At 38.9% G+C, this 25,606-nt stretch overlaps 1 protein-coding gene across 2 annotated transcripts in view; it reads left to right on the forward strand.

Moving 5' to 3' along the window:
- The first annotated feature begins 4,770 nt into the window (after positions 1–4,770).
- TAF3 (TATA-box binding protein associated factor 3) overlaps positions 4,771–25,606 on the forward strand; it is a 284,338-nt gene continuing 263,502 nt past the window's right edge. Inside the window, exon 1 of one of the 2 annotated variants that reach the window (XM_001363125.4) lies at positions 4,771–5,189. In XM_001363125.4, the coding sequence (XP_001363162.1) occupies positions 5,024–5,189 (166 nt within the window). In that variant the 5' untranslated portion in view covers positions 4,771–5,023. The remainder of the gene's footprint in view (positions 5,190–25,606) is intronic. The other variant, XM_056799436.1, reaches the window with a different exon arrangement.

Below are 25,606 nucleotides of genomic sequence, written 5' to 3' on the forward strand. Positions count from 1 at the left end.
AGCACGTCAGTCTTGAAAGCTGAAGGTCCTGAGTTCGATCCTCGGAAGGAGGGTGTGATATACTGGGAAAAGGCTTCTGGAAACAAAGAGTCACTCGACTTTGGATTGGGTTTAGCTCCCACCTGAAGTGAATTGGCTATTCACCTGAGGGTTCTCCACTCAGTCTGAAACTGCTAGCCTGGGATTCCCATGGGAAAAGGGAACAAGGACAAGCTTTGGGGTCTCCAACCTATAAACTAGTCCTGAAACTTGGGGTTCATCAGATCCCACTAGGCCACAAGTTTAGGATTCCTAGATTCCATGTTGACACGACAGATGGATAGGGAACCAGGCCTGGAGGTGAGAGGTCCTTGGTTCAAATCTGACCTCAGACACTTCTTAACTGTGTGACCCTCAGTAAGTCACTCAACCCCAATTGCTTAGTCTCTACTATTCTTTTGCCTTGAAACCAATACTTGGGATTGATTCTAAGAAAAAAGCTAAGAGAGAGAGAAAAGTATGGGCTTGGCCCCATGCTAATTACTTTACAAATGTAATTTCATTTGATCCTCATAACAATTCTAGGAGGTAAGTTCTATTATTATTTTCATGGTACAGTTGAGGAAACTGAAGGAGACAGAGGTTAAGTGACTCATCTGTCCAGGGCAACATAGCAAGTATGTGAGAATGGATTTTAACTCCATCTTCCTGACTCCAGGAAAAGTGCTCTGCCCACTGAACTACTAAATACCCCTGCATAGGTAGGATCTTTCAAGGCTGTCTAATCCAGGTCCTCTACAGGGAGAATACTCAGAAGGAAGAAGAAAGAATTTGGGAAGAAGTCAACATGTAGATGAGCTGGTGCCTCCTTATGTCCTGGATTTTCAGTTTGTGACTCTACAGACTCTGAAGAATCTCCCTTTGGATGGGACTGTGGACTCTCTCTCAGTGGAGATACTATTTCCAATGGGAAAACATATATAATCTACATATTATCTGATATATGCTTTCTCTACAATGACTTTTCTGATTTCTGTTTGTTATTGGCTTGGATAAATGGGTTCATTTGCTACTTACCATTGTAATGCCCACACTGTAACTAACATTTGATAGAAAGGGAGTCAAACCTTTAGACAAAATTTGGGGCATTCCTTCCCCATTATAAGATATAAATTAGAAGAGGGACTTGAACCAAAAAATCATTTCCCTCAGACTAGCTGTATTTAAGAGGGCAGAGAGACATAATTCTAGTCCAATTTTCTCTCTTTGAGAAGAGCAGAGTGAGCTAATCTGGTGGCTCCAATCTCTTGTTTTCCTTCAGGTGGGAATCAAATTTCCTTTGAAGAGAGGTAGTTGAGAGTCCAGAGCAATCTCATGGCACCTCTGTGCAAACAGCATTTAGAAAAATGCCATGTGGAACATATGGGCAACACACACATCCTACCGAAGAGTCTGTAAAGAAGAGAACTCACGGTTGGGGGAATCAGGAAAGGCTTCATTAAGAAGAAGTTAATTGAACTATATTTTAAAGTAAGAGACAGACTTTAGGACATAGAGGGAAGGAGAAAGTGAATTACAGGCATGATGTATGGCCAGTGGGAGATGGAGTGTCATTTGTAAAAAGTTTGACTGAATCAGAGTATAGTAAGAGGAGCAATGTCCAATGAGGCTATAATGATAGTCTGGGGCTAGGTTGTATAGGGCTTTAAAAAAGCTAAAGAGAGTTCACATTTTATCTTTTTGGCAATTGGAAGCCACTGATTGATTATTTGACTGAATAGGGGAATGGCATGGTCAGATCAGCACTTAAGAAAATTACTTTGGCTGTAGTTTGTAGGATATATAGAAATGGTGAGAGACTTGAGACAGGGAGACACATTAGGAAGCTTCAAAGCTTACCTTCTGTCTTAGAATCAATACTAAATATTGGTTGCAAGGCAGAAGAGCAGTAAGGGCTAAGCAATTGGGATTAAGTGACTTGCCCAAAGACACACATCTAGGAGGAAGTAATTGAGGTCATATTTGAACCCCTGTAATCCCATTACCAGGCCGAGCTCTTGATCTGCTGAGTGACCTACTTGCCCTGATAAGAAAGCTTTTGCAATAATCTTGGGGAGAAGTGATGAAGACCAGAATTAAAGTTCTTTTTTAAAATTATATCTTTATTTTATTCCAATAACAAATTTACACATAAGTTTTCCAAAGTTATATGATTCATGTTGTCTTCTTCCCTTCTTCCCTTCCCCCTCCTGGAGTTGACAATCAATTCCATTAGATTATATATATGTATTATCATTCAAAATATTTCTATATTACTCATTTTTGCAAGCAAATAATCTCATAAAACCAAATCCCCAAATCATATACCCAAATAAAGAAGTGATAAATTATGTTTTCATATGCATTTCTACTCCAACAGTTCTTTCTCTAGAGGGTTTACATTCTTTTTTCATAAATTCTTCAGAATTGTCCTAGATTTTTATATTGTTATTAGTAGCAAAGTCTATCACATTTGATCATCCCACAATATTTCAGTTACTGTGTATAATGTTTTCCTGAGTCTGCTTATTACACCCTGCATCAGTTCATGTAGGTTTTTCCAGTTCTTTCTGAAGTCATCCTGTTCATAATTTCTTACAGTGCAATAGTATTTCATCACAATCACATACCAGAATTTGTTCAGCCCAGAATTAAGGTTCTTGCTCTAAGAGTGAAGAGAAAGAGTTGAATTTGGGAGATTTGAAGGCATAAACAGTGGATTTGGCAAGTAATTAGATATGTGAGAAGAGGAAGAGTGAGGAGTCCAGGAAAAATTCAAGGTTTTAAATATGTGAGATTAGAAGGATGGCAGTGACAGTAACAGAAATCGGGAAGTTTGAAGAGTGGAGATTTTTTTTTTTTAAAGATAATGAGTTCAGGTTTGAGCATGTTGAATTTAAGACATCACTAGGACATCCATTTTGAAATGGCTAATGGGCAATTGGTAATGTAGGACTCAATTTCAGAGAAAAGACTAGGGCTAGACTAGGGCTAAATAAACAGATTTGTGAATCATCTGCAGAAATTATAACATCTGATTAGATTATTAAAAGAGAATATAAGAAGAGAAAAGAGGAGCTCTTGCCCTAGGGCAGATAATGAAGCAGCAAATGCTCCTGAGAAGTGGTCATAGAAGAGGAGACCAAAAAAGAGAGCAATTCTAAGAAAATCCAGAGATGAGAGAACATTCCGATGGGACTAGTCAACTGTGTTAATGGTAACAGAGAGGTTAAGATTCAGTATATTTTCCAAATCTTCATCTCTGAAGTCTAGGACTTAAATAGACTATGTTCATTTGTCCAGTCATCACCAAGGAACTCTGGGATTCAGGGTTCCTCAGTCTTTAAAAATTCTAAATCTCTTCTATTGGTTCATGCAAATGAATTAGGGAAAAGAAACAGGCAATCATATGCCTTGTTCACTTGTTTTACTGACCTTTCATATACAAATTATCTCCTTAAGGCCTCACAAGTTTTACTAAATACTCCTAAATCTACTCCAAACTTTATATACTTTACAAGGTACAAAGTCATTCACTCTTATTTGGAAGTAGTTCATTTTTTACTAGGTGTAAATACAATCTGAATGGACCCTTAAATTTCAATGTCTTTGTTACTTGTCTCTAACATCCTGAAAATTTGAGATCTTAATAAAAAAGGGACGTTTTTTACACCTCCATTTCCAAAGTCTACATTCATTCCTGATCCATGGTCATTTCCCAAGTACCCTCACTGGATGAAGAGCAACAGTGGGAGAATAATGTGTAAGAATGAGAATTTCATTTTCTGAGCCATATACATTTATTACGAGGGATTTATTTTTCTTTTTTTAGAGTGTGTACATAGGGGGTGTGTGTGTGCGTATTGGGGAGGTTGGGAGAGAGAGTAAAGAGCTATGTTTTTTGCTAATTGGAAAAAAGTGTATATGCCAAACATAATTTAATGTGTTCATTGGACAAGCTGAGTGCCATGAGTTGAGAAGCCATATACAAATGAAGTCTGGTAACTTCAGACCGAGCCTTGTTAGAAACCAGGCTCTCCCGCTTGTGGTTTTAGTTTCTTTAGCAAAGTGGAAAAGGAGATGGCAGGGGACTATGGTCAATGTAGGATTTTTTTTTCTTGACTATGCATATTTGTTACCAGAGCTTGCTTGCTTGCTTGCTTGCTTCCTTCCTTTTCCTATGGGAGGAGGGGGGAAGGAAGGGGAGAAAAGAGATTAGAAGATTGCTAATTGGAAAAAATTTGAATGACAAAAATAGCTTAATACGTATATGCACATCTGACAGACTGAATGCGTGGCATTTAGAACGTATACTCGAATATCTCGGTTCTGTAATTTCAGGTGGGGGATGCTCAGACCAAGCCTCGGACTCATTCATAGACTCAGGGAAGCCGCATTCTCACATGGGTTCCCAGGATGAGTGCAAACTCCCTTCCACTCCAATCCACTTTTTATTCCCTTTCCCAGTACTTCCTCCTCCAATAGAAAACGTGGGTCGGAATCAAGGATTCCTCATTAGTTGTTATAGTTTTATTAGCAAAATGGAAATGAGATGACTTTATTATGGTTCCTTCCCTCCGTTCCGTAAGGCAGGCTGCAGCGTAAGGGGAAGAGCTGGGCAAATCGCGAAGCCCAAAGTCCATGTGAGTATCTGGCCCCGGCAGTCCGTGGGACAAGGACGACCACCGGAATCATCAATGGGCAGAGGGCGGGGTGGGAACTGCTGCTTATCGATGCTTTCGGCAACAGATTAGTGCTGTCTCGGAGGAGAGACCGCCCCCAAACGGAGGCGGGGCGAATCCAAAATGGCTGCTCTCAGGCTGGCGCGCCCGGCGGAGCTGAAGCTCTGAGATAGACGCCGGGAGTCCGGGAAACGGTTTCCCCTGCGAGGTGGCGGTGGAGAGGAGCCCCTGATGATGGCCCAGGAGGCCCGCTGAGTTTGGAAGCACGAGGAGGAGTAGGGTAGCGGCGAAGACGGAGGCGGCGCGGGAGTCCGTGGAGCGGGATGTGCGAGAGCTACTCGCGGTCGCTGCTGCGGGTGTCGGTGGCGCAGATCTGCCAGGCGCTGGGCTGGGACTCGGTGCAGCTCAGCGCCTGCCACCTTCTCACGGACGTCCTGCAGCGGTACTTGCAGCAGCTGGGCCGGGGCTGCCATCGCTACTCCGAGCTGTGTGAGTCGAGGGCCGAGGCGGGAGGGTTACCCCCTGACCCCTGCCCTCTCTGTCCCCGACTCCGCTCTTCTCTCGGTGGGACTTCCTACCCCTCAATCTCCCACCCCGTGCTCTTCACCGCCTGTTACCCCGGAACACTCCTTCACCTCTTGGGGCATCCCTCTCAGCTGCCAACTTCCCGCCAGCATCCTCTTGGCATCCCGATTACCTGCTGCCTGCTGCAAATTCGACTCTTGTTTTCTTCCCTGCCTCATTTCTAACTTGCTTGTGGACAGTTCACTTTCCTGACCTTCCTCCCACCTCCTGACCCCTTCCGTCCTGTACCTTGATCCCTTTTTCTCCCCGCTCTGCAAACTACAGAGCTAGGTTGTCACAGGCGCCCCATCTGCTGACAGTTTCTGAGACTTGCCGGCCTTCCTTGTCTAGGGCATAACACCATACTCATGGACACAATTCTGTGCCCCTGAAGTATTTCTGCCTGTTTTTCAATACCTTGAACAATCCTGTTACTTCCTTCTCTTCGCGACCTTTCTTAAACATGTCGCCATGCACGTGCCTAGGTTGGGGGAGCTTTTCCATTTCATTCCATGCTTTAACCTCTGTCAGGCATGCTCATCTTCCAGTTGGGGGAATTTTTTAACCTTCATTTCTATTGATCGTTTTTAGAGTGTTGTTCAGACTAAGTTTATTAGGGTCTCTCTAGTATCCCGTAGTCTGTTCTTCCAGTGTTATCATCAGATGTGTATCTATATCTATTTCTTATGTATAAGTTAATAACTTGTTATTTATAAATGCCATAGTGCTTTTGTTGTTAAAATTAACCTGAAAAGTACTGAGAATTAGTTTTCTGTGCCCTCTTAATTTCATATATACAACTCCTGACAATTCACCTTTATAGCTTTCGAAGATACTTCAATCAGTCAAATAGCAGTCATTAAGTAACTACTATACCAGGTACTAAGCACTAGGGATAGGAAAAAAGGCAGAAGATCCAGAAGACAGTCCCTGCTCCCAGAATCTCAGTCTAATGGGAGTATATCAACATGAAAACAACTATATACAAACAAGATATATAAAGGATAAATTGGGGGGTAATCTTGTAGGAAGGTCCTGACTGGGAAAAGCTTCTTGCAGAATGTGGGACCTTACCTGAGACTTGAAGATAAAAGAGGGAGAGTATTCTAGGCCTGGGGGGGGGGAGTCATCCAGTGAAAATGTTTGGAGTTGGAGGATGAGTATTCAAGTATCTGCATGGAGATTAGTGTCACTGGATCAAAGATTACAGGGAAGGGAATAAGGTGTTGGAAAGATAGGAAAGGGCCAGGTTATGATGGGTTTTAAAAGCCAAACAGAGCATTTTATATTTTAAGTGAAGGTAGAGAGCCATTGGAGTTTAATGAGTAGGGAAGGGATGATATGGTCAGACGTGTGTTTTTTAGGAAGATCAGTTTGACAGGTGAATTGAAGTGGGGAAAATTTTGAGGCAGAGAAACTGACACCTAGATTCTGAGCCTGGTTAGTTGGGAGGATTGGTGGTTGCCCTTGACACCAATAGGGAATTTAAGAAAAGGATGGTATTTGGAGAGGAGAGAGGGAAGTAATGAGTAGTTTTGGACATATTATGTTTACTATATGTATAGGATATACAATTTGATCTATCCATGAAGACAGTTGGAGACTGTCTAAAGACTTAAAAGTTTGGATAGAGGTTGAAGGCTGGATAAATCTAACCTTGGAGTCATCAGCATAGAAATGGTCATTGAATCCATAGGAGTTGATGAGTTCACCAAACAAAATTGAATAGAAAGAAAAGGAAAAGGAACATGACAGCCTTGGGGGTCACCCAGGGTTGGCAAACATGACTAGGTCATAGATCTAGCACAGGAAACTAAGGAGTGATCAGATAGGTTGGAGGAGAATCAAGACAAAAGATTGTCATGGAATTCCAGAGAAAAAGAAAATTTCAAGACCATGTTAGTTGCTGTAGAGAGGTCAAGAAGAATGAGATTTGAGAAGAGGCCTCTAAATTTGCTAAGAGATCATTGATAACTTTGGAGAGAGAAGATCTAGTTTCATGAAATTGGAAGCCAACTTTAGAAAGTTAAGAAGAAAGTTGGAAGAGAAATAGCTATTGTAGATGGCTTTTAGCCTCAGATATGAAATACTAGCTAATGAAGATGGATGAATGGAATGAGGGTTTTTTGGGAGGTATTGTTAGTAGGGATGTGGACATTAGACCCGGAGAGGCTGAAGATTAATGAGAGTAGGAATGATAGCAGGGACAATCTACTGGAAAAAATATAATGCAATCTGATCACTTGTGAATGTAGAGGGGTTTGTCTTGGCAAGGACTACTTCATGTGAGACAGTGGAAGAAGGATATTGTGGTGAAAAGCATCTGAGTGATGTGAAATGAGGAAGAGGGGAGGAGAGGAAGCTCTCAGTAAATGGCTTCAATATTTTCAGTGTTTTCATAAGGCAAAATTCTCAGCTGAGCGAGTGGGTTTGAGGGGAAGTAATGGGAAGTTTTAAGAGGAATGTAAAGGTTTAGAAAAGGTGCTGTGGGTTAATGGGATGGACTAGGGAGCTATAAATGGATTCCCTTGCCATAATGAGAGCCTCCTTGAAATTATGTAGCATGTTTGTAGTGGACCCAATCAGCATAGTTCATGATTTTTTTTGTGGTCTCATTTAGCAGTATGTGACTAGGAGCTAAAACAATGGATGTTAAGAGTAATTCAGATCCCAGGTTTAGCAGGCAAGAAATATGGTGGGTAAGAGACTTTAGAGATTTCAACATAAAATTGAACTGGCCCCAAAGGGCTCATGATGCATTGGAGGTCACAGGGAGGATGAAGAACAGGGTTAAGGGTTGCAAGGCAAGGGGAAAAGGCAAATAACAACAAACTATGATCAGATGGGGAATGTTAGTACATGAACATGGAAGAGGAATACTTGTGGGTAATGGTAACATTGAAGGTATGACTATGTATAACCAGGGTGGGATGGAGGAGGCAGGTCATGAGAAATGAATGGGTTGAGGAACTTATAGGTTTGGGTATTTGAGAGGAAGTGTTAATATGTATGTTGAAATCCCCTTGTATTTGGGCAAGAGTTGGGTAGGTTAGAAAGACTGTGAGCCAGGCATTGAACTTGTTGAGAAAAGGTAGGTGAGAGTTGGTACCTGAATCTTGACTGGGTGGTAAATGCGGATTGAATCAAGTTCAGAGGAAGAAAGGTTACTGAGAAATGAGGTAGAGGAAAAACTTGGAAGTGGCACTAGGAAACTAGGAGTATTCCAACTCTCTTGTCTGAACCAGGGAGTGAGTGAGGGCATTTTAGATAAGAACCTCAGAGATTGTCTGGTCAATTCCCACATTTAAAAAATGAAGAAACTGAGACTCAGGTTATTAACTAATGTTACACAGGTAAGAAATGATAGAAATGTTTGTTTCTTTTTTTTCTTCCTTCCTTCAAATATATACTTGTATTTTTTGTATATTCATGGATATATGTATAAGTGCACACACAGGCATCTATACATGTATGTATGGTTAATCTAGATATATACATTATATATATATGTATATATATACAGGCATGTATTTATTCAGGTGGATCTCTAAGTCAGTTAAATTTCACAAATCTCATTTTTGTTAAGACTATAGTCATCTGTTTTACATTTCCTTTGATTGCTATTTCCCATCATATTTTTGACAACCTCTTTTATATTAAACTGATCCCTTGTGTACTCATTCAATGAGGCTTTTCATATCATCTAAAATTTTTTTCTTTTTTATTATGAACTTAATCATCACCAGAAACAAATGTTTTGATATCAAAGAACAAAAAGAGGATTGTATATAAAACTATTAACTTATGTTACATACAGTTTTGTTTTTTTAAGTGTATTAAAGGGGGCAGCTAGGTGGCTCAGTATATTGAGAGTCAGGCCCAGAGACAGGAGGTCCTGGGTTCAAGTCTGGCCTCAGACATTTCCCAGCTGTAACCCTGGGCAAGTCACTTAACCCCCATTGTTCTGATTTGGAACCAATACACAGTATTGATTCTGAGACAGAAGGTAAGGGTTTTAAAAAAAAGTTAACAAGGTAGTAAATTTAACAAGGTAGTAACGAAATTGCTTTTTCCCCTTCTGAACTTTCCTTTTTGAATATTTTTAAATGTTTTATTAATATTCTTTCTTTTCTTTTTTCATATTTTCATTGCAGATCTTTTATAGAATCATAGATATAGAGATGAAAGAGAATTCAGATGACTTCTAGTCTGAATCTCCCATGAGGAAACTGAGGCTCTGGAAGTACTTAATTAATACTTATTATTCCTTTCCCCTTCCCCCTTAAGTAATGATTGCTCATTGCATTATTTGAGTTCTGTAGTTTAAAAACTGATTTCCTTTACCTTATTGTAATTATGTATATTGTTCTCATTTTACTTTATTTCAGTTTAGATCTCAAATTTCTCTGAATTTTACCTAATTATAATTTTTACAGATTCATAATATTCTATTATATTAATAAGTCTTAAATTTGGTCTGCTATTCCCTGTTTGATGGGCAACCACTTTTAGTTCCAGATTTTAACATAAAGTACTGCCATCAATGTTTTTGTTTATTTGGTTACTGCATGTCTTTGGAATATATGTCTAGATATAGAGTATATGTATCTGTGAATCAAAGGGTATTTTTTTTTTTACTGATTTTATAGTTTCAAAATTTTCAATTCAGAGCTCACAAACAGTACATTGATGTACCTATTTTACCATAGCCCCTTCAACAATTGCCATTTTCCTTATTGCTGTCTTTGCTAACCTATTGGGTTTGAGGTGGAACTGTTAAATTGTTTTATTGGTATTTCTCTTGTCAGTAATCTGGAGTATTTTCGTATAGTTGGTGATCCCTGCATTTCTTCTTTTTTGTTGTTAAAACTTTTACTTTTTTATTTTCTCTGTGTACTGATTTCATCTACTTCATATGGACATAGTGAGAATAGATTTAAATAAATCAGCCTTTAAAGAGTCTTACCTGTTCACATAAAATCAGATATATAAATGAGAGAATCTACCTGCCCTCTGTTCTCTGTCAATGAAAAAGGATATTTCTCTTCTGTAGAAAGTTTCTAATAAACAGAGTGCCTTCCTGAAAACTTTTAAGGGAAAGGAAATAGCGATCATTACAAATATTTAATATTGACAGATAGGAAAACTTATATCATCACTTCAGTGGCCTAGGATTTAATGGGAATGAGAGGAATGGAACTGTGAATTTTAGATTTACTCCACCCTGCTTAGTCTTTAGAATTGAGATACAAGATGATTAGGTTAAGTGATCAGTTGGGGAGACTAGTCCCCCAGTCATCCTCAGGGGGGATTGCAAATTTTAGATTTACTCCACCCTGTTTAGTCTTTAGAATTCTAGAAACCAGGAATGTATACACCCCCACTTAAGGATTAAGTGTGGGGGAGGAAGGTCTATGACCGGCATGTGCTAGTAAGTGACAAATCAGAAACAGCTGACTGACTCCCTGGGCTGTCCAAAGCCAAGTTTAAGGCACCATTGGTACATGTAAGACACAAGAAATGATGTAAAGAATTGCCTTTATATTTCACATCTCTTCCTGTGAGAGGAACTTGGCTGTGGAATTTGACTGTGGAGGAGCTCAAGCGTGAGACCTCAGTTGCTTCTCTTAGACTGTCACGTGGTGAGTGATAAGGCTGACTCCCCTTTCCTTGACTTTTCTGGAGGTAACAACCTCTGGAAAGGGCCATCTCTTACTCCTTTTCCCTTGGCTTTCTGGAGTCACTAGCCTCTGGAGAGACCCCTTGGCTGAGGCCTCTGAACTTCTGCTGGGTTCAGACCAGTCAGGGGCAGCTATCCTTCCCTTTTTTCTCTCTCTCATTCTTAATTTCTTTCTTCTATTGTAAGTAAACCACCACAAAATTTCATTCTGACTTGTGTATTTCATTGGGATTTAGAATTTAAATCCCTGGAGACCAAATAAAAAATATATATTCAGTCCAACCATAACATTTACCCCTTATAGAACAAATGATAATATAATATTTCCTTCAAACTGATGAATATAATAATGAAAGCCTTTTAATAACCCATAGCTTTTTCATTTAATTGTCTATCTGGGCCTCATCACACTTGAGAAGGAGGAAAGAGCAAGGAAAGAGGAAAGAGAAGGAGCCACCAAATATCCTGGAGCATCTTTTTAATGAATGTATGATTTAAAAAAATAAGTTGGATTGTTTATGTGGTAAGAACACAGGCTAACTGATGGAAAGCTTACATGCAACTAGTGAAATTCAAGCAGTGTAAGGAAAACTGAAGCAAAGCTGCAGGCAGGACATAGACAAGAGTTAGGCAGAATGGGTTTTGCTCTATATTATTGGTGGAAATTTTTAAATCCAGGAAATCAAAGCTCTCTGAAGAATGTGAATGAAGAGGATATTGGCTTTAGAATCAGGAGATTTGTCTTAAAATCCCAGGTCTTCTATTTACTGACAATGTCACTGTGTCATTGATTTTTTTTGTTTTGTGTAGACATCACTCTAATACTCACTAGAGAAGAATGCCAACATAATAATAATATTTCATATTTCTATAGTACTTTGCAAAGCACTTTACATACATCATCTCATTTGATCTGACCACATGAAATACCTTTCAAAGTACTTCTTCCACTAGGTTTTTCTGAAAACGACTTGCACTTTCAAGAACCCTGTCTTTACACTTTGATTGCTTAACTGTTAGGGAATTACTTGGGTTCTTAAATATTCTTTCAATTTCTTGTGTATTTTAGGTATCAAATTTTAGGAGATATTTTTAACTCAAAGATTTTTTCACTTGGTTAACAGTTTCTCCTTTACATATTTTCTTTCTGTTTTTCTTTCTAATGCTGGAAGTAAGGTTAGTCTGACATGAACTGTTTTTGATGAAGCCATTCTGGCTCTTTTTCTAGATATTTACTAGGGGGTTAGTGTACACAGACATAAATATATAGAGGTAGCTTCTATTTATAGTATTAGAAAGAAAATCAGGATGAGAATGCATAGATAGAAATATGTAAGAACCAAAACCATACCCTGATATTTAAGAGGTCAAGGTATGTATCAGACCATATCCATAGTATTGTATTCCATTTTGGCCACTATAACTTATTTGTTTTTATTCAACAGTATCTTATTTTCTAAATTACATGTAATAATAATTTTCAGCTTGCATTTTCCATAAGATCCAAACTACCTCCCTCACTTCCCCCTACTCAGAGATGGTAAGCAATTTGATCTGGGCCATACATGTATTAACATACAAAACACACTTCCATATTTGTCATTATTGTAAGAACATAGTCATACAAAACCAAAACCCCAAAATAAAACTGTAAGTAAACTGATATGAAATATGGTATGCTTTGATTTGCATCTGATTCAAGTTCTTTTTCTGGAGGTGGATACCATTCCTTGTTATAAATCCTTCAGAATTGTCCCAGGTTATTGCATTGCTGGGAGTAGCGAAGTCTTTCACAATTGATTGTCAGATAATATTGCTGTTACTGTGTACAATGATCTCCTGGTTCTGCTTTCATATGCTCTACATCAATTCATGTAGATCTTTCCAGATTTTTCTGAATTTATCCTGCTTATCATTTCGTATAGCATAATAGTATTCCATCACATATACCACAATTTGTTCAGCTCTTTCCCAATTGATGAATAACCCCTCATTTTCCAGTTCTTTGTCAACACAATAAAAGCTGCTATAAATATTTTTGTACAAATAAGTTCTTTCCCCTTTTTTTATGATTTCTTTGGGATACAAACCCAGTAGTGGTATTACAGGATTAAAAGATATGTTCAATTTTATTGGCCGTTTGGTCATAGTTCCCAATTGCCCTCCAAAATGGTTGGATTCGTTCATAATTCCACCAGTAGTACATATGTTCCCATTTTGCCGCATCCCCCTCCCAACATTTATTACTTTACTATCATATTGGCCAGTCAAATAGGTGTGATGTAGTACCTCAGCATTGTATTAATTTACATTTCTCTAATCAAAAGTGATTTAGAACATTTTTTCATATGATTATTAGTATCTTTGATTTCTTCATGAATTGGGGAATGACTTACATTCTTATAAATTTGTCTTAGTTATCTATAGGTTTGAGAAATTAGACCCTTACCAGAGAGATTTGTTAGAAAAATTATTTCCCAGTTTGTTTCCCTTCTAATCTTGGTTATAGTGATTGGTTTTGTTTGTACAAAAACTTTTTAATTTAATAAAATAAAAATTAATCATTTTACATCTTATAATACTCTGTATCACCATAAATTTGCCAGATAAACTATTCTATGTTCCCCTAATATACTTATGGTATTACTCTTTATATCTAAATCATGTGCTCATTTTGACCTTATCTTGGTATAGGGTGTGAACACTGTCTAGATTTCGTTTCTGCTATGCTGTTTTCCAATTTTCCCAGGAGTTTCTCTTAAACAGTGAGTTCTTATCCCCAAAGCTGGAGTCTTTGGGTTTATCACATACTACTTTGCTAAGTTAATTTACTTCTGTATATTGTGTATCTATTCCATTGTTCTACCATTCTTTTTCTTAGCCAGTACTAGACTGTTTTGATGATTACTGCTTTATAGAAGAGTTTGACATTTGATACTTCTAGACTACCTTCCTTTATATATATTTACTTATTTTTTTTTTAATAAACCCTTACCTTCTGTCTTGGAGTCAATATTGTGTATTGGCTCCAAGGCAGAAGAGTGGTAAGGGCTAGGCAATGGGGGTCAAGTGACTTGCTCAGGGTCACACAGCTGGGAAGTGGCTGAGGCCAGGTTTTGAACCTAGGACCTCTCATCTCTAGGCCTGGCTCTCAATCCACTGAGCTACCCAGCTGCCCCCCCTTTATATATTTTTTTAAATGATTCTCTTGATATTCTTGTCCTTTTGTTCTTCTAGATGAATTTTGTTAGTATTTTTTTTTAGTTTTATATACTAGTTATTTGGCAGTTTGATTGGTGTGGCACTGAATAAATAAATTTAGGTAGAATTGTCATTATTATTATATTAGCGTGGCCTACTCATGAGTAATTAATAGTTTTCCAGTTGTTTAGATCTGACTTTGGGTGATAAGTGTTTTCTAATTGTGTTCATTTAATTCACGTTTGTCCTGGCAAGTAGATTCTTGGGTATTTTATATTGTCTAGAGTTATTTAAATGGAATTTCCTTTTCTATCTCTTGCTACTGGACTTTGTTGGTAATATATATAGAAATGCTGATGATTTATGTGTATTTATTTTGTATCCTGCAACTTTGCTAAAGTTAATGAATTATTTCAACTAGTTTTTTAGTTGCTTCTCTAGGATTTTCTAAGTATACTGTCATATTTTCCTCAAAGAGTGATAATTTAGTTTCCTCATTGCCTATTTTAACTCCAACTTATTTTTCTTTTCCTATTGTTAAAACTAGCATTTCTAGTTCTTATTAAATAATATTGGTGATAATACTTCATCCCTGATCTTATTGGGAAAGCTTCTAACGTTCTTATTGCAGATGATATATGCTGATGGTTTTAGGTGGATACTACTTATCATTAAACGAAAGGCCCATTTATTCCTATGCTTTCTAGTGTTTTTATTTTATTTTATTTTATTTTATTTTATTTTATTTTATTTTTAAACCCTTACCTTCTATCTTAGAATCAATACTGGGTATTATTGCTGGGCCTGACTTTCAATCCACTGAGCCACCCAGCTGCCTCCTTTCTAGTGTTTTTAATAGGAATGGGTGTTGTATTTTGTTACAGACTTTTTCTGTATCTAGTGAGATAATCATGATTTCTGTTAGTTTGATTATTGATATGGTCAATTATGCTGATAGTTTCCCTAATATTAAACAGCCTTGCATTCCTTGTATAAATTCCATCTGGTCATAGTGAATGATCCTTGTGATATATTGTTTTTTTTTTGCTTTTTTTGCTCTTTGCTAATATTTCATTTAAGATTTTTGCATCAATGTTAATTAAGGAAGCTGATCTGTAGTTTTCTTTTTCTGTTTTTGCTCTTCCTGGTTTAGATATTAGCACCATATTTGTGTCATAAAAAGAATTTAGTAATATGCCTTCTTTTGCCAAATAGTTTATCTAGTACTGGAATTAATTGTTTAAATGTTTGCTAGAATTCACTTAGGGACATGACAGTTTATAAAGAATATTGATAGTTGGAGAGCAATCATAATGGTGAAGAGCCTCAAGTAAATGTCATGTGAGGATTGAGGGTCAATTGAAGAAACTGGGGATATTCAGTTTGTAGAAGAAAAGACTCAGAAGGACGTGATAGCTCTTTCCCAAGTATTTGAAGGATTATCATCTGGAGGAGGGATTAGATTTGTTCTGTTTGGCTCTAGAGGGCAAGAACCAGGTATAATATATGGACATTGCAAAAAAACACATTTAGGCTTGATGATAGGCACAACTTCCTGACAGAATTAACCTTAAGTAGAGTGGACTTCTTTTATTTGCCAAATACAGTGGCCTTTTCTCATTCTTCATTCTTCTTGACTCTTTTGCATCCTTTGACACTGATCACCTTCTTTTTGATACTTCTCTTTAGGTTTTCAGGATACCACTCTCTTCTTGTTCTCCTACTTTTTCTCCTACTTATCTGACTGTTCCCTAATGTGTCCTGTCCTGTTGTACCACTCATGACTCTGTCCTGGGTCTGCTTCTCTTCTTTTTCTGTACTACTTCATTTGGTGATCTCATCAGTTTCTAAGGATTTGATTATTAACCTCAGTGCTGATAATTCTCAGCTCTGCCTATTTTGCCTTTATCTCTCTGCTGACCTCCAGTCTACTATCTCAAAATCTCCAGCTCAACAAATCCAAAACTGAACTCCTTATCTTTCCCCCTAAATTTCCTCTCTCCTCCCCAGCTTCCCTATTACTCATCCCCATTTTTTCATGTTCACAATTTAGGAGTCATCTTTTGACTCCTTGCTATTTCTCACCCTATTTCATATCTTCCATAATTTCACCTTTTCAAGATCTCTGCAATATATTGCCTTCTGTACTTGCTGCTACCACCCTGGTATTCATGCTTGGATTATTGCAATAGTCTGCTGATGAGTTAGGCAGACCCAAATTTCTACCTACTCTAATCCACTCTCCATTCATCCACCAAAGTGATTTTCCTAAAGCACAGGTCGACATCTCCTATTCTCTCTAGGCTCGAATATAAAATCTGACATTAAAAACCCTTCACAATCTAGCTCCACTTAGCTTTCCAGTTTTCTTATACTTTATTCTTTGCCATGTACTCTTTGATCCAGTGGCACTGATTTACTTGCTTTTCCCAAAAAAAGATTGACTGGCAATTTTTTCTGACTTTCCCCCCATGCCTAGAATGTTCTCGGTCCTCATCTTTGCCTCCTATCTTCCTTGGCTTTTTTAAGTTCAACTAAAATTCCATTTTGTACAGGAAACCTTTCCTTTACTTTTTGTATCTCCCTCTGTTAATATCTCACATTTATCCTGTACATAGCTTATTCATATGTGTGTTAAATTGTGAGCTGCCGAGACAAGGATTTATCTTTTCCTGCTTTTTGTTTCCTTAGTGCTTAGCACATAATAGACACTTAATAAATTTTTATTGACTGACAGTTCCCCATAACATCTCCTGTATCTGTCTTCTCTTTATTCATATCATGCTTGCCTTAATCCAAATACTTAACACTTCTCTGCTGAACTATTGCAATAGTCTCCTAATTAGGCTTCCTAATTGGTTCCTGTATTTAATTCCTTCTTTTAAATCCATTCACATAAAACTTGACAAATTAAAATTTCTGCCCAGCTGTGACCATGTCACTCTCCTGCTTTTCATCAGTGTCCTGCCCTTTATTGTGGGTATATCTCAACTTCTATCTTAGGTGCTCTTTTTTCTTTCTGTCCTTTTTGTGGTGATTTCATCAGCTCCTGTGTTTTTATAATTTCTATGCAGATGATTTCCAAATCTGTATATCTAGTCTTGGTCTTGCTCTTGTTTGTTCTGCTTCTCTTAGTGCCAACTAGACATTTCAAACTAGATATCCCATAAACATCTCAAACTCAACATACACAAAATAGAAATTACTATACTTCGTCCCAAACCCACCTTTCTTCCTAACTTCTTTATTTCTGTCAAGGATATTGCTTTCCTTCCCATCTCTCAGTTTCATGAACCCAGCATTATCCTTTATTTCTCACTATCCCTTAAATTCCACATATTTCTAGTTTCCAAATCTTGCTATTTCTACCTCCATGACATATTTCAAAACTAATGTTTACTTTCTACTTATATGGCTCAGATCCTTATTTCCTCTTACTTTGACTAGTGATTTTCTTACTAAACTCCAATGGTTCTCTTATCATTTCTTGGATAAGCTCTAAAAGCCTTTGTTTTGCAGTTGAGGCCCTTCACATACATCCTGGCCCTAATTTTTTCCCATCCTTATTATATTATAATTTTCCTTCCCACATTTTACAGTATAGCCAAATTAGACTCTTTTCTTCTCAAAGAACACTACAGCTCTAATCTCTGGGCCTTTCTACTTCCTGTTCCTTATTCCTAAAGTCCATTCCCTCCTCCTTTATTAGAATCCTATGTTTTTTTTTTCAAGATTCAACTCAAGCAGTCCAGTTTCTACATGAAACTCTTGCTCAACCTCATCTTCCAATGCCTTTCCTTTCAAAATTACTCTGTATTTTTTCTGACTGTACTCATGTATATGTTTAAAATGTAAGCTTTTTGAGGGCAGGCTGAGTTTTATTTTTTATTTGTTTCTTTTATTTATTTATTTTTTTTTGTAACCTAGCACAATACTTGACTCTTTGTCTTCAGTTAGTAAACATTTCATATGTGCCTTCTGTGTATCAGGCACTGTACTAAGTACTGGGAATATATATAAAACAAGGCAAAAGACATTCCCTGCTCTCAAGGTGTTCCTAGTCTAATGACCAACTGTAGGTGCTTAGTAAGAGTTTATTGATGAACTTTTCTAAAATTTTCAGTAGCCAAATTAATCTGATTAGCATTTAAAACATTCCACAATCTGACTATAGCTGATCATATTAGAAAGACTTTTAGCAAATCCTGATTATAGATAATGTTTGCTCTTGGTTTTAGAGGTTGAACGGTGAAATGTATTAGTTATATAATATACAGAGAAAAGGAACATGACATGCTAGAGGGGATTTGAGAAAACAGGTACAATAATACAATTTTGGTAGACCTTTGAACTTATTAGATCATTCTGAATAGCAATTTCGAACTGTGCCCTAAAAATGACTAAATAGTGCATACTTTTATGCATACCCCTTGACTCAGCAATATTAGATCTGTATGCTAAAGGGATGAAGGAAAGAGAAAAGGACCCGCATGTACAAAAATATTTATAGTAGTTCTTTTTTGTAGTGGCAAAAAATTAGAAATGAAAGTGATACCCATATGTTGGGGGATGGCTAAACAAGTTATGGGATGAGAATGTGATGCTATTATATGTGATAATATTCTAATATTCTAGAATTAATAAAGGAGTTGGTTTAAAAAAACCCTGGAAATATTTATATGAACTAATGCAAAATTAAGGGGGCAGAATCAGAATGATTGATATAATAATAGCAACATTGTAGAATTTATCAATTTCAAAATAATAACCAACCACAATTCCAAAGGACTCATGATGTCTCCATGCTGTTTCTCTCCAATAGAGCACTCATGACTCTAAATGCAATTTAAAGTATATTTTCTCCTAATTCCATATTCTTTCTTTTTGGAACATGGCTAATGAAGAAATTTGTTTTGTATAACTAGACATATTTGTAGTTGATTTTGTTTTTCTTGCATTCCCAATTGGTGAGAGAATGTGAGAAAAGAGAATTTGGAACTGAAAATAAAATAAAATTAGTCTTAAGAAAAAATTATTAAATATGACAGGATAGGAATAAAACAGCCCTATTGGTGACACTTTTTTGGCATGTCAAATTTCTATTTATTAATCTGCCACCTTCAGGCCCCCCCCCCCCCATTAGAAGTCCTTTTTGTAACATGACTAATCCAGCAAAAGAAATCAAAATATTATTTTCTTCATTCTGATTATTTCACGTTGTATAAGTTTTTATAAGTTTCCATGATTGTATGCTTCATTATCATTTTTTGGGGTGCAGTAATATTCCATCATATTCATGTTTCACATTTACTTTTATCATTACCTAGTCAATAGACTTTGGCTTTGCTTATAGTTCTTTGCTATTTAAAATAATTCTGATCAAAATACATTAGTGTACATGGGACCTTTGACTTTTTTTGTGGTATATGCCTGCCAGTGGGACCTTAGAAGAGTATTTTGTACTCTTAACATAATTCTAAATTATTTTCTGTGATAGTTGGACCAGTTCATAGAGGAGGTTATAGTTTAATATGACATGTATACAGGAGGAAGCTAAGTGGTTCAGTGAATAGAGAGCCAGGCCTAGAGAGGGAAGGTCTTAGGTTCAAATGCTGACTAAGACACTTCATAGCTGTGTGACCCTGGGCAAATCATTTAACTCCCATTGCCTAGTCCTTAACACTTTTTTGCCTTGGAACTGATATTTAGTATTGATTCTAAGACAGAAAGTAAGGGTTAAAAAAAAAAAGATATATGCAAACTATAACATAAGGTAGACTTTGATAAAGACAAACGAGAGATCCCAAAAGAATTTTATATGAAGTTAAGAGTTCTTTTGATATGAGGGGATTAGGGAAGTCTTCATGGAAGAGGTAATTTAAGTTGGACTTTTAAGGAATGACAGGATTTCAACTGGTAGAAATGGAAAGTCCATTCTTTCATGAGGTAGGTAGCATATTTCATTTTGTGCTCTTTGCAGTTGTGATTGATCATTATGTTGATTGGAGATCCCAAGTTTTTCAAAGTTATTTGTCTTTACAATGTTGATATTATTCTATGAATTTGGCTGTGCTCCCTTACTTTAGCATCATTTCATACAAGTCATACTATGTTTCTCTGAAACTATCCATTTTGTCACTTCTTACAGCACAGTAGCTGTATATGTATATGTATATGTATATGTATATATATGTTTTTTATATATTACACAACTTTATAATATATATGTTTTTTATATATTATAAAGTTGTGTAATATATATATACACATATATGTATATTTCTAAACTTGTTTAGTTATTCCCCAATGATTATCCTTTCATTTTTTAATTCTTTGACATTTTGAAAAGAGCTGTTATTCCCATATTTTTACATATGGATCTTTTTCTACTTTCTTTGATATCTTTGGGTTTAGACCCCAAAATGGTATTGCTAAGTCAAATGGTGTGTATATCTATCTATCTATCTATCTATCTATCTATCTATCTATCTATCTATCTATCTAGTAGTCTCTCGGTGATCGAGAATGACTATTGTCTTTGTGCAGTTTCATCTACGGTGTACCCTCATGTGGTTTTGGAGTCCAAAGGCTGAGGCGCAGATTTTGTGGCACATGGGGCATGGGACGCCAGTTGTTATGGGAGGTGCGGTTGTGGCCTGGTGTCGGCGTTCACGCGCAGCAGCAAGATGTCGACGTCGCTCATCTTCAAAGGTGGTAGCGGCATGGTTAATGTGGGTATGCCAGCTGCTTCTGTCAGCGGCAGCGAGTTCTAGTTGCTTTGGTGTAATGCCAGCCCACTTCAAGTTGGACTTTAGCTGATCCTTGAATCTTTTCTTTGGTCAGCCTTGTTTCCTGAGTCTAGCTGACAGTTCACCGTAGAATACCTGTCTTGGTATTCACTGTGGGTCCATGCGGATGACGTGTCCAGACCATCGTAGCTGGGTTTTGAGGACCATGACTTCGATGCTGGTGGAGTTGGCTCTGTCGAGGACTTCCTGGTTGGTGATATGGTCCTGCCATCGGATTCTCATGATTGACCAGAGGGAGCGTTGGTGGAATTGCTCCAGCTGTTTCATGTGCTTCCAGTACAGTGTCCATGTCTCACAACCGTACAGGAGCGAGCTGAGGACCACTGCATTATACACTTTGAGCTTCGTCGCAGTGCTTACACCTCTGTGTTGGAGGACTTTGCAGCGCAGCCGCCCAAGTGCCTGGCTGGCCTTTTGAATCCTGGCATTAATCTCGTGGTCTAGGGACCTGTCGTTGGCGATGGTGCTGCCCAGGAAAGTGTTGACATTAGAAAGCTGCGTGCCATCGATTGTAATGCACGGCTGGTTAGTTGGCCTCCCTGGTGCAGGTTGGAACAGCACCTCTGTTTTGCTGAGGCTGATAGTCAGGCCAAACAGTTTTGTTGCGGTGGAGAACCTGTCCACAATGGTTTGGAGATGATTTTCTTGGTGGGCCATGAGAGCACAGTCATCTGCAAAGAGAGCTTCCAGGATGAGTCTCTCTGTTGTCTTTGTTTTTGCAGTCAGGCGGCGAAGGTCAAATAGTGAGCCATCCAGTCGGTATTTGATGTAGACGCCCAGGTTTAGATCCATCACAGCATGTCTTAATACTTGGGTGAAAAATAGGTTGAATAGTACCGGAGCGAGGACACAGCCTTCTTTCACGCCATTGGAGATGTTGAAGCGATCGGAAGTCTCTCCACCAAATAGGACTTCCTCTGTCATGTCGACATGAAAGAGCTGGATCAGTTTGACGAATTTTGCTGGGCAACCAAGCTTGCTGAGGATCACCCACAATGCGTCCCTGTTCACTGTGTCGAACACCTTTGTCAGGCCTATGAAGACAATGTAGAGACTCAGGTTCTGCTCAAGGCATTTTTCCTGCATTTGCCTCACCATGAAGACCATGTCGATGGTGCTGCGATCTGGTCAGAAGCCACATTGTGATTCAGGCAGGTTCTGCTCTGAAACAGATGACAGGAGTCTGTTGAGTATAACACGGGCGAGGATCTTTCCAGCAGTGGAGAGTAGCGAGATGCCTCTGTAGTTGTCACAGGCTGCTCGTGTGCCTTTGTTCTTGTATAGGGCTATGATGGAAGCATCTCTGAGTTCTGGGGGCATGTCTTCCTCTTGCCATATGCTGGTCAACACCATGTGGAATGCCTGGAGCGCCTTTCCATTTAAGGCCTTGTACACCTCGGTTGGGATCCCGTCTTTACCGGGTGCCTTGCCTGCACTCATTTGTTTGATGGCTTTTTGGACTTCCTCTATTGAAGGAGGGACATCAAGTTGTTCAATGGAGAGGTTTTGGGGGATCTGGTCAAGGGCGCTTTGGTCGACTGAAGAGGGTCGGTTGAGGAGCTGACTGAAGTGTTCTTTCCACCTGTTGCTGATGCCTTTTTTATCTTTTATGAGAGTGTCACCCTCAGAGGATAGCAAGGGAGTGGTGGTGGGTTTTAATGGCCCATAGACAATCTTGAAGGCACTGAAAAATTGTTTTTAGTTTTTCGTATCAGCAAAGCGCTGGATTTCTTCCTCCTTTTTCTCTCACCATCGGTCTTACATTTTCCTGATCTCACGCTGCGCCGTGGCTTGGAGAGACTTGAATCTGTCCTTTTTAGGAGCAGAGTTTGGGTTATTTTGCCACTCCATAAAGGCTTTGTTCTTCTTACTCAATAGGTCTTCAATAGCAGTGTTGTTCTCATCAAACCTGTCCTGGTGGTTGCGTTGTTTTGGGCCTAGGACTGCCTTTGATGTTTCCTTCACTGCGTCTCTGAACTGGTTCCATTTCTCGGTTGAGCTTCCAGTGAGTAGTCCCTTGGCAAACAGCTTGTTTTCCAGGCAGGACTGGAATGTTTGCAAATAAGATGGATCTCTAAGATGACTCACGTTGTAAAATGCGCGAACTGTCTGGGTGCCTTTTGGATGGCGAGGCGCAATGCGCATTTGAAGAGTTGCTCTAACCAATCTGTGGTCTGTCCAGCATTCAGCTCCTCTCATGGCTCTGGTGATCTTTACATCCTGGATGTCTCGCCAGCGTACAATGATGTAGTCAACTAGATGCCACTGTTTTGATCTTGGGTGCATCCACGTTGTTTTATATTTGTTCGCCATTCTGAACACAGTGTTCGTGATGGTGAGTTCGAACTCTGAGCATTTGCTGAGTAGCAGTAGGCCGTTGTTGTTCATTTTGCCCACGCCATGTTTGCTGAGCACTCCTTTCCATCTTTCATGGTCCTGGCCAACGTGGGCTTTGAAGTCTCCCAGTAGTATCAGCTTGTCATTTGTGGGCACTGAGTGCAGGATGGCACTCAGGTCAGAATAGAACTGCTCGATGGTGTCCTCTGTACTGGTCGGTGTTGGGGCATATGCACTGATGGTTGTGGCATACCGGTCTTTGCTGAGAGGCAAAGGGATCTTCATGAGCCTCTCGCTGTTGCCCACAGGCAAGTCTGGCAGCTGTTTGAGCAAACTGGTCTTGATGGCCAGGCCAACACCATGGATTCTGTCTTCATTTGAGGCTCTACCTTTCCAGAAGAAGGTGTATCCAGTAGTGGGTTCACTGAGTGATCCCTCTTCTGGTAAGCGTGTTTCGCTTAAGGCTGCAATGTTGATGTTATATCGCACCAGTTCTTTACTGATTAGAGCTGTTCCTCTCTCAGGTCTTGGGGTATTCTCTCTGTCAAGTAATGTCCTGATGTTCCATGATCCTAGTAGGAGTTTCTTTGTATTTTTTCTTCTTATTTCGACCGCTTAAAGGGGATGACCCGCCAGCTGCGGTGTGCTGACCGGGTGTTTGTAGGGCAGGCAATGCTTGGGACACCTTTTCTAGTCCCCTCCCTTGATTAGGGTGAGCAATGGTGTCCTAGAGAGGGCTGCTCAGTCGCCCAGGATGCTGCCGAATGTCCCTGCTGCCCACAGGGCCGAGCAACCACTGGTCTGTGGGCCGCCTACGTGCAGGATTGTGACTACAACTGCCAGTGGTCACCTCCACCTGTTGCGTCGCCACTCCCCTATCGCCGCACGTCTTGAAGAGGGTGGACGGGGTTAGGATAGATGAGTGTGCACAAAGATACTTGTGCATGAAAGAGATTTAAGTGGAAAAGCCGACGCACAGAGACAGTCCCATTTTCTCAGCATTGGAAGCCTGGGTCCAGTGGCACTAAAAAAATTGTTACGTCTGGAGACTTCCTCAGCTGCATTGGATGGCCGTGTTGTCCTTTGTGCTCCAACACGCCCTAAGCACTCCACAGTGCTTCGCTGCGTCACCCTCTCAGCCTTTGAACCTTCTTATTGGTTTCTTCTGTCTGTTAGGCCGAAGCAATCTTCATATGCTGCGTGAACAAAGCCCTGGTTCACCAGGGGTCGACGACCCGATGGCTACCCTCACAAGGTTTGGCCGGCCTGTCAAAGCCGTTGCCCGTGGTGTGGCTGCTGCCGCATGCTAGCAGCTACTGGGAGCCACAAGTGAGAGCTGGGTGTCAGGTGGGGGTCAGAGGCTGGAGAGCTGCCCTAGGGAGGGCACGACAGGCCCTCTATACCAGAGATACTACCCCTTCCTGAGCACCCCATACACCCCAAGTCAAATGGTATGTACAGTTTAATAACTTTTAAGGCAGATGGACATCTCCTCAATTTATAATTCTTCATCGCCACAAAAAAAGCTACTATTAAATATCTTTGTGGGGGGGCAGTGGGAATCTCTTTGGAATATAGATCTAGTAGAGGTATTACTGGATTAAAGAGAATACACAATTTTAGAGCTCCTCCAAATTTTCCCTCCAGCATGGATGGATCAGTTCACAATTCCACCAACAATGCATTAGGATCCCAATTTTGCCGCATCCTCTCCAACATTTATCATTTTCCTTTGCTGTCATGTTTGCCGTTAATAGGTATGAGATGGTACCTCAGAGTTGCTTTAATTTGTATTTCTTTAAGAGTGATTTAGCACATTTTTTTTGGACTATAGATAGCTTTGATTTCTGCACCTGAAAACTGCCTATTCATATCAATTGACCATTTCTCAATTGGAGAATGACTTGTATTCTTATAAATTTGACTCAGTTCTCTCTATATTTTAGAAACAAGGCCTTACTGAGAATGAGATACTTACTGTAAACATTTTTTCACAGTTTGTTTTCCCTTCTAATCTTAGTTTCATTTGTTTTGTTTATACAAAATCTTTTAAATTTAATATAATAAAAATTCTCCATTTGACATTTCATAATGTCTCGTTTAGTCATAAATTCTTCTCTTTTCCATATAGATAAAGTAAACTACTTCATGTTCTCCTTATTTGTATCACCCTTTGTGTCTAAATCATATATTCATTTTGACTTTATCTTGATATAGGATCTATACCTAGTTTTTGGCTGACTGTTATCCTGTATTCCCTGCAGTTTTTGGCAAATAATGAGTTCTTGTTTCAAAAGATGGGATTAGCAAAATTT

The sequence above is a fragment of the Monodelphis domestica genome, chromosome 5 (assembly GCF_027887165.1).
Source record: "Monodelphis domestica isolate mMonDom1 chromosome 5, mMonDom1.pri, whole genome shotgun sequence".
NCBI lineage: Eukaryota > Metazoa > Chordata > Mammalia > Didelphimorphia > Didelphidae > Monodelphis > Monodelphis domestica.